This window comes from Triticum dicoccoides, chromosome 7B (genome assembly GCF_002162155.2).
Source record: "Triticum dicoccoides isolate Atlit2015 ecotype Zavitan chromosome 7B, WEW_v2.0, whole genome shotgun sequence".
Taxonomy (NCBI): domain Eukaryota; kingdom Viridiplantae; phylum Streptophyta; class Magnoliopsida; order Poales; family Poaceae; genus Triticum; species Triticum dicoccoides.
In genome coordinates, this window is record NC_041393.1 from 504,884,479 (window position 1) to 504,893,371 (window position 8,893).

General features: G+C 48.7%; 1 protein-coding gene across 2 annotated transcripts; it reads left to right on the plus strand.

The window, feature by feature from the left end:
* Positions 1-8: 8 nt before the first annotated feature.
* On the plus strand, positions 9-8,119 carry LOC119335559 (solute carrier family 40 member 1-like). Of its 2 annotated transcripts, none has more exons than XM_037607675.1 (7): positions 9-147; positions 222-372; positions 6,187-6,383; positions 6,562-7,011; positions 7,117-7,288; positions 7,402-7,650; positions 7,765-8,119. In XM_037607675.1, exons 1-7 carry the CDS (start codon positions 20-22, stop codon positions 7,909-7,911), a joined length of 1,494 nt encoding a protein of 497 aa, XP_037463572.1. In that variant the 5' UTR covers positions 9-19; the 3' UTR covers positions 7,912-8,119. The 2 variants fall into 2 exon arrangements, with proteins under 2 accessions (XP_037463572.1, XP_037463571.1); XM_037607674.1 differs by lacking the exons at positions 9-147; positions 222-372 and adding exons at positions 3,489-3,855; positions 3,928-4,078.
* Positions 8,120-8,893: the final 774 nt, after the last annotated feature.

An 8,893-nucleotide genomic window follows, 5' to 3' on the forward strand; every position in this document is an offset into this window, starting at 1 on the left:
CACCGACCCACTGCCGTAGATGGAGGCGGGGAGCGGTGGCCATCTCGTGCCTCTCCTCGACGTCCACGACGGCGGGGGCGGCGGCCTGGACGCGTCCCTCCTGCGCCGCCTCTACGTCGGCCACTTCCTCGCCCGATGGGGTGCACGGTACGTGCGCGGCGCGCGCGCCTTCGCCACTCGTTCAATTCTACCGCCCAAATCTGATCGTGCCCTCGTTCCAGTATGTGGGAGTTCTCGGTGGGGCTGTACATGATCCGCATCTGGCCGGGCTCGCTGCTTTTCGCGGCCGTCTACGGCGTCGTCGAGGCCTCCTCCGTGGTCGTCTTCGGCCCCATGGTTGGCACCCTCGTCGAGAGGCTCACATATCTTCAGGTTCGTGACCGTATTAGACTGTTCAATTTTTCAACGCTCTGTGTTTCCAGACCATGGGAATTTCCTCATTGGACATTGGTAATTTGGGTATTTGAATGCCTCTTTTGGAAGACGTGGTAATTATTAACTTGGGGGAAAATTACTGTGTCGTCATGAAAATTTTGTGGCAAAATCATCTAGTAAAACCTACTAGTAGTACTAGTGATTGTACGGATAGATTCGATGGGTATCCTTCCCTCCAGGGACAACCCCCAACAAGAAAACTCCAAAATATTATCATGGGTGTAGTGGCATAGTAGACATATGTATGCCCCACCTCAACGTACAAATCCTATATTGTTGACTCCACTACCTCTAATTCTCCTAACATGTGCAACTATCCACATCATCTTGATTACACAAATCCATGTCATTAGCCTTTCATCTCATGCATGTGTATATGGATAGTTTACCGGAGTTAACCCCACCCACTGATCGTTGGTATTTGGACTAAAGAGTGAAAGATATGAAGTGCAGAGCAAGGCATGCATAGAAGTATTAGCTGGCGTATCCTCTATTCCCAAATACTGGATCAATTTTTCATGGGAAACAATGCATTGCTACAAGACTTTTTGGAGAAGGGTCTAACAAAATAAAAGAGAGAATGCCATATTTAATCTGGCTTGAGATATTTTTACATTAGAGAATTCATTTTAATTTGTTGCCAATTTTTTTTGGAACTATTAAGCTGCTAACTTAACATATTTTTTGTTGGGGTGCAATAACAAAATTTCATAGCTGCATACCACTTGGTGTTTCTGCAGCAACGCGTGAGGAATCATGTAGTTTTTCTAAAAAGACTGAACAATATCTTGGAAGTATGGTTGTTTGGGCAAAATCTTGGAGTCCTAAGAATGGGTAATTTAAAAAAAGTTTGCAATTTTAAAAATAGTTGACAAAATTTGAAAAGTGTTCACCGATTCAAAAATGTTTGCTGAATCAAAAAAATTGTTCGTCAATTCAAAAAAAATGTGAATATCAAAATTTGTTCGTCGGTTCAAAAAATATGCACAGATTAAAAATTATTATTAATTAAAAAAATGCTCATCAATTGAAAAAGTGTTTTCCAACTCAAAATATGTTCCCAGATTTCAAAAAATGGTCATCGATTCAAAAAATGTTTGTGAATTTTGAAAAATACTACCAAATTTCTAAAAATCCTTGACGATTCAAAGAAATGTTTGGGTAATTTCAAAAAATATTCTTGTAATAAAAAAGGGTTCTTAAATTTCATAAATTATTCCCCGAGTTTTATAAAAAAAAATCCAGATTTCAAAAAATGTTCACTAATCAAGAAAATGTTCTGAAATTTGAAAAAATGTCACGGATTTGAAAAAATAAAAATAAAAAAGGAATGGGAAAAAAGTAGGGAAAATAAAAGATGAAGAAAATCAGCCGGAAAAACATAGGAAAAACCGGTTAGGGGAATGTCCCATAACCGGTGGGAAACACATGGAATAGCCAAACTGAGCTGGCCGAACATGTTGTGTGCAGTAGCGGGAGGATATGCAGTACCTGGCTATTTGCCACGCTCGACGTGCTACGCGCGGGATAGGTGTAGTTTGTACGTGAACCGTTCGTTAGGGTGCTGAACCACCGTTTCTGCCTAGCGTTGAAGTGTACATGAGCTGCCAAGCGTTTAAATTTTGGAATATATCCTCGGATTTCAGAAAAAGTTCTTGGGTTTCACAAAATCTTCAAGCATTTTAAAAAAGTAAAAAAAAAGTAAGAAAATAGAGAAAAACCTGAAGAAAACCAACCAATAAACCGCACAAAAAAGAAGAAAACCGGTTCAGGGAAGGTCCTAAAAACAGTGGAAAACACACAGAAAAAAGCCAAACTGGGCTGACCCAACATGTTTGCGTGCGGTACGCGGTACCTAGCTATCTGCCGCGGTACGCTCGAAACTATGCGCAGGATGGAATAGGTGCAGTCGCGCGTCCTTTGGTGAAGCGTTTCCCTACCTAGCCGCCGCCACGGGCGAGGCGACTAGGGAGGCGATCCTTTTCCACCGATCTCCACTGGCGAGGGCGCTGGCCCCCTCTCTCACCGGTTGCCGCTCCGGCAGCAGCAGGAGGGAGGGGGACCCCGTTCCTCCGCTCTGTAGTTAGGGTTTGGATTTGTAGGTCGTGGTGCGCCGTTGGGGTGGTGGGAGAGGCGCCCGGACGAATAAATCTGCCCCAACTCCACTCCCATATTGGTGGTGTCCTTCATGGTGGCGTCTCGGTTGGTGGCATCGTGTGTTTGTCGATCCTTCAGATTGGCGATGTTAGGGTTCATGGATGGTGTCGGCGAGGCGGCGGCGGCGACTCCATCAGGTGTGTCTCTCCTTCTACTTTGTCCCCGTTGCTGCGGCGTATCCCCGACGTCATGGTGGAGCAGGGAGGTTTGTGCAGACGCTTGTCTGTGCAAATGACAGCTGGAAGATGGTGCATCTTGTGCTGGGTTTGTGGTTAGAGGCTGACAGTTCTGGGTTCCTCCTCCGACGTCGTAGTCGTGCGGGGGTGTCAGTTCTGGAGTTTGATGGCGTGTCCGGGGACACGTTGCCCCGGTCTGATTCTTTCAACGGCAATGGTTTTGCTTCACGCAAACTACTTTGGAGGTCTGTAAAGCTGCAGATCAGCGATGGAGCCGCGTCGAGCTCGGGTGAATAGGCGATCTTTCTCCTTTTTCTTAGTGAAGAGGGCTAGACGTTGGTTTTTTTGCATATAATTATCCTATCTTTTCAGTCCTGTAATATCAATGTTTACGTGGCTTGTAACTGAATCTTTATGTTATTAATGAGACACGTATTACTATTGGGAAAAAAATGGAATAGGTGCAGTCTGTGGGGGAACCGTTCGTCACGGTGCTGACAATATTATACCGTATGTACGAGTGTGCAACAACGGCGTTCGCGGCAGATCCGGGATTCACGATGCTTCCCTTTCAATACTGCATGTATATACGGCGAACCGTTCCATAGAACCAGTGTAGTGGGTTGGGTAGCCCCATGACAGAATCTCGCCGCCTGCTGCACCTGCCCGCACGCAAACGATGAGCCCGGCGGGCCGGGGGAGCGGCGATAGAAAACAAGCGGAAGGTAGCGACGACTCGCGACGGTTCGATCCATCCTTGCATAGATCAGGGTAATGTCAACGTCATCGATCTGCCCTCCCATGGTATCGTGCCTCCCCTTCATCACGACGCGAGCACACGCGTGTTCCATGCCTCCTCCTCTGTCTCCCGCCGGTGAGGGCCTTCTCCCCCCTATATATACGTACCCTAGATCCTCCACTCACCTTGGTACGTAGCGCCAGCCACCGACCCACTGCCGTAGATGGAGGAGGTGGGGAGCGGCGGCCATCTCGTGCCTCTCCTCGACGGCCACGGCGGCGGGGGCTTGGACGCGTCCCTCCTGCGCCGCCTCTACGTCGGCCACTTCCTCGCCCGATGGGGTGCACGGTACGTGCGCGGCGCGCGCCTTCGTCACTTGTTCAGTTCTACCACCCTTATTTGATCGCGTCCCCGTTCCAGTATGTGGGAGTTCTCCGTGGGGCTGTACATGATCCGCATCTGGCCGGGCTCACTGCTCTTCGCGGCCGTCTACGGCGTCGTCGAGGCCTCCTCCGTGGTCGTCTTCGGCCCCATGGTTGGCACCCTCGTCGAGAGGCTCACATATCTTCAGGTCCGTGGCCGTATTGGACTGTTCAAGTTTATCAACGCTGTGTGTTTCCAGTCACACAATGAGAATTTGCTCATTGGACATTGGTAATTGGGGAAATTGCTGTGTCGTCATGGAATTTCCCCGGCAAAATCATCTACTAAAACCTACTACTAGTGATTGCACAGAAAGATTCGATGGGTATCCTTCTGTCCAGGGACAACCACCAATAGGAAAACTCCAAAATATTATCATCGGTGTATTGGCATAGTAGATAATAGTCGATAAACTTGAACATATTGTTGACTCCAAATTGTGCAACGATCCACATCATCTTGATTATACAAGTCAACAATATGTACGCCCCACCTCAACGTACAAATCCCATATTGTTGACCCCACTACCTCTAATTCTCTTAACATGTGCAACTATCCACATCATCTTGATTACACAAACCCATGTCATTAGCCTTTCATGTCATGCATGTGTGTATGGAGAGTTTACTGGAGTTAACCCTGCCCATTGATCGTTGGTATTTGGACTAAAGAGTGAAAAATATGAAGTGCAGAGCGCAAGGCATGCATATGAAGTGCCGATGATGTTCTTCCTGCTATGGATGTAGCTCTACATGAGATGGTATGTCAAGGTGAGGAGGAGCAAGCTAAGGTTGCTAAGATAGTCACACCAAGCGATGATTTGGAGCATTTTGAGGAGGCCTTACCTGATGGTTTGGTTGGAGAGGTGCCTCCCTTTGTCTCCTTTTCGATGACGTTTGCTTCAGGGGGCACTACCAATATGGTGTCTTCTGGGTCCAAGGAGCCACTTGGTGATATTGGTGTGCCATCAACCACCTTGTTTGATGAGTTTCTAAGCGGTTTCAGTTGCGCAACGCCGCGGTCCTTGCTCGAAGAACCGATTCATGTGCAGATTGACGGGGCATCTACTTGTTCCGAGAGGCGTAGTGGACGTTTGGAGAAGAAGAACAGGAGCTGCAACATTCCTACTGCCAAGCGCGCTGAATATAGGTTGGCGGAGGCTTATGGGGAACTCCCGAAGGGGATGGCATCTCAGAAAGGCTCCGAGGAGGATGTGCAAGAGAAGATGAACTCTTATCTTCGGATGTACAAGAAACCGCCTACGCCGACTGCGATCCAGGCAATTCGTTCATTGGTGGAGGCCAATGGTTGATCTCATGTTTCAAAAGGTTAGGTGCGAGTTCACTTCTAGTTGCAGGCATGTTCTTGAGGTTGCAGTGGTTGTCTTGGTCGAGTATGCTGTGTTGACGGTGGTCTTGGGCCTCGGCACCCTTGTATCTGGCTCGGACGACGTCCCTTGAGTGCTAGTCCGGTGTGTGTGATCTTCGCCGGTTTCCCTTAATTAACCGATGCATGTATGGTTTTTGGGTCCGGTTTTCCTTATTAACCGGACCAACTCTCTTCTTCTATATGCAAATGCGGGAGCTCCCCACCCTTTGACGAGGTTTCGTCAAAAAAATCAATTTTTCATGGGAAAGAATGCATTGCTACAAGACTTTTTGGAGATCGGCCTAACAAAATAAAAGAGAGAATACCACATATATAATCTGGCTTGAGATATTTTTACATTAGAGAATTCATTTTAATTTGTTGCCATTTTTTTGGAACTATTAAGCTGGTAACTTAACATATTTTTTGTTGGGTGCAATAACAAAATTTTATAGCAGCATACCGCTTGGGGGGCTAAATAATTTATTTTACACATACACAAAAGGATAAATGTGCCAAACCTTTTTGGTTTCCCAATTGTGACCAATATAATCTAGAATATGGAAGAGAAATGTTCTTGCAGCCTATGCACCGAAGACTCTGAAAAAATAAGTGGAAAATTAAATTAAGCCCTTCTCAAAAACAAAATGAAACTGAAGTGTGTTAATAGAAGATGGCAACTCATAATGCGTAATAGTGTAATTTTTCTCAAACAAAATTGTGGCATAAAACAAAATACCCTGTAGTACCATCAGACTGTAAACGATCATCTTCATCAGCCATACCGTTGAATTACTCTGCATTTCCTGATTTAGTGACAAATTACTCCATATTTCTTCCATGTACCAAAGTTTCCTCAGTGAAGAATATGCTTGGTTGCACTGCAGGTTTTGGGCCTATGGCTGCTGGTTCAAAGCTTATCCTTCATCACCGCTGGGGTCTCGGTAACCGGACTGCTTATCTACGATAAGCTGAAAGACACAAGCTTCCCGGTCTTCTTAGCTCTAGTCGTGGTGACTAACCTGTCTGGCGCGCTCGCGGCGCTCTCAACTCTTGCCGGCACCATACTGATTGAGCGAGAATGGTAAATAAATCAAACTTTCAACTCAACAAAGGAGCGGAGATAACATGTACTCCCTCCGTTTCAAAATAGATGACCCAACTTTATATTAAAGTTAATACAAAGTTGAGTCATCTATTTCGGAACGGAGGGAGTACTGTACTTTTAGTAGCACTAACCACCTATGCGACGATGCATGCAGGGTGGTGGTGATTTGCGGCGGGCATCCGCCGGCGGTACTGACGAAGACCAACTCGATGATCCGGAGGATCGACCTGAGCTGCAAGCTGCTGGCGCCGGTCCTGTCCGGGTTCATCATCAGCTTCGTTTCCACGCAGGCCTCCGCGGTGGCGCTTGCGCTGTGGAACATCGCCTCGGTGTGGCTGCAGTACTGGCTCTTCGTCTCTGTGTACAACGGCGTGCCCGCTCTCAGCGAGGACGTCCAGCGGAGAAGGGAGTCGACCGCAGCGCTGGTGGTGGCACCGGCTGACGAGGAGGTGCAGAGATGCGGTCAGGACGCGTCGGATTGGAGGGTCGGTGTTACGGAGCGCCTCTCCATCCTGCCCTGCTGGGAATCATGGGCTGTGTACATGAGGCAGGAGGTGATGCTGCCAGGGGTTGCTCTGGCCATCCTCTACTTCACAGTACTAAGGTAATCAAGGCATGGAAAAATGTACACCGAGGCACTGACTCTCTTGTATGCATGCATTCAGCAAGAATGTGCATTTTTACATGCAATTTTGTGTTGCCTTTGCAGCTTTGGTACGCTGATGACTGCAACTCTGGACTGGAAAGGCATACCGGCGTACGTGATCAGTCTGGCACGGGGGTTCAGCGCCATCGTCGGGATCGGGGCGACCTTGCTGTACCCGGTGGTGCACTCGTGGGTGTCCACGCTTCGAACGGGGCTCTGGTCCGTCTGGATGCAGGCACGTCGATCGATCACCCATTTTCAGTACCCACAGACTCACTGCACTTGTTACTCAATTGCTTGGACTGATGGGGTATTTGATGGGTTTCTTGCGGTGACATGGGCTTGCAGTGGTGCTGCCTGCTGCTTTGCGTCGGCTCCATCTGGGTGAGCGACGGCGTGGCGTCGGCGTGGGTGCTCATGGCCGGCGTCGCAGCGTCGCGCCTTGGCCTCTGGATGTTCGACCTGGCGGTCATGCAGCTGATGCAGGACAGCGTCCCGGACTCCGACCGGTGCGTCGTCGGAGGGGTCCAGAACTCGCTGCAGTCCATGTTCGACTTGCTCACCTACATCATGGGCATCATCGTCTCCGACCCCAAGGTGCGCGAGCATATCGATCAGCTCCTTTTAATTAGTACTACTATGATTGTTAACAAAGGAGGAGATGAATTCGACGATTACCATTTACAATCTACAACGTGTGCACCCAAACAGGATTTCAGCGAGCTCATCGTCCTGTCCTTCCTGCTGGTGACCTGTGCCGCGCTCATGTACACGCTGCACGTATACCGCGTACGGAAACACCTGTTGCACCTGGACAAGATCTTCGCCAAGATGGGTTGGTGTGCGACCTTGCAATAGTGGCCAGAGCCTGTTGTCAATTAAGCTCATGGTTAATCATCTTCTTCAGATTTCCTTTGTTTCTGGGTTTGGTAGCAGGCTAAGGAACTCCTTACCTGCTTCGACCTGATAAGGAATGAGTGAGCTGTCAAATAATTCGCCCCGGTGCTGGCTAGTGTAACTGTAAAGTAATTTATTTTCTTTTTTTATTATTTAAGAAAAGAGGCTGATGTCCGACTTTAAATTAATGAAGCCCTTCTAACCAACGGTACAACACAACGCAATAGCACAAAGTAGAAGAAAGAGCTTCGGCAAGATACATGGGTGCCGAGAAGCAGCGACATAGCTCAAAAAGTAAGAAAGTAAGACACTGGAGCCTGCACCAAGGACCAATGATGCGAATGGAGCCGGCTCGAGGCGGAGATAAGCCGGCAGAGGTGGCTATGCCAATGCCATCGCTTGGGCACCCACACCAACGACATCCCGTTCCATCCTCAGGAGCCTCCAGCTCATCGCCCCGGCTCGGGAGGCGCCACACCATCAGGAGATGGAATGCTCACCACCCTAAAACACGGATGGAGGCTAGGGCCAGGACATCAGAGGAAGGTCTTCGAGCACAACCACCTCGTCGAACCTAGCTCCGCACGAGAGCACCACCGTCGAGGCAAGGACTCGACACACGATGAGAAGAAGTTGTCGATCACGAAAACTCACCCCACAACCAGCAACATAGGACCTTGCTCACGAGACGAACACGGAGCCTCCAAGGAGGAAACGATGCCACAACGCTGCCACCGCCCAATCTAGAACCAGTCAGACCAATGGTTTTCACCCAGAGCCCATGGTGAATGGGGTCACCCACGGTGACACCTCCAAGGAGGAAAATGACACGCGACATCACTATCATCGGCACCGACACAGTTAGGCAAAGCTTTTGCTCGGGACCCAACCCCCAGCCCCCCCCCCAACCAACAACCATGGCCAGCCAAGGAAAGTTACACAC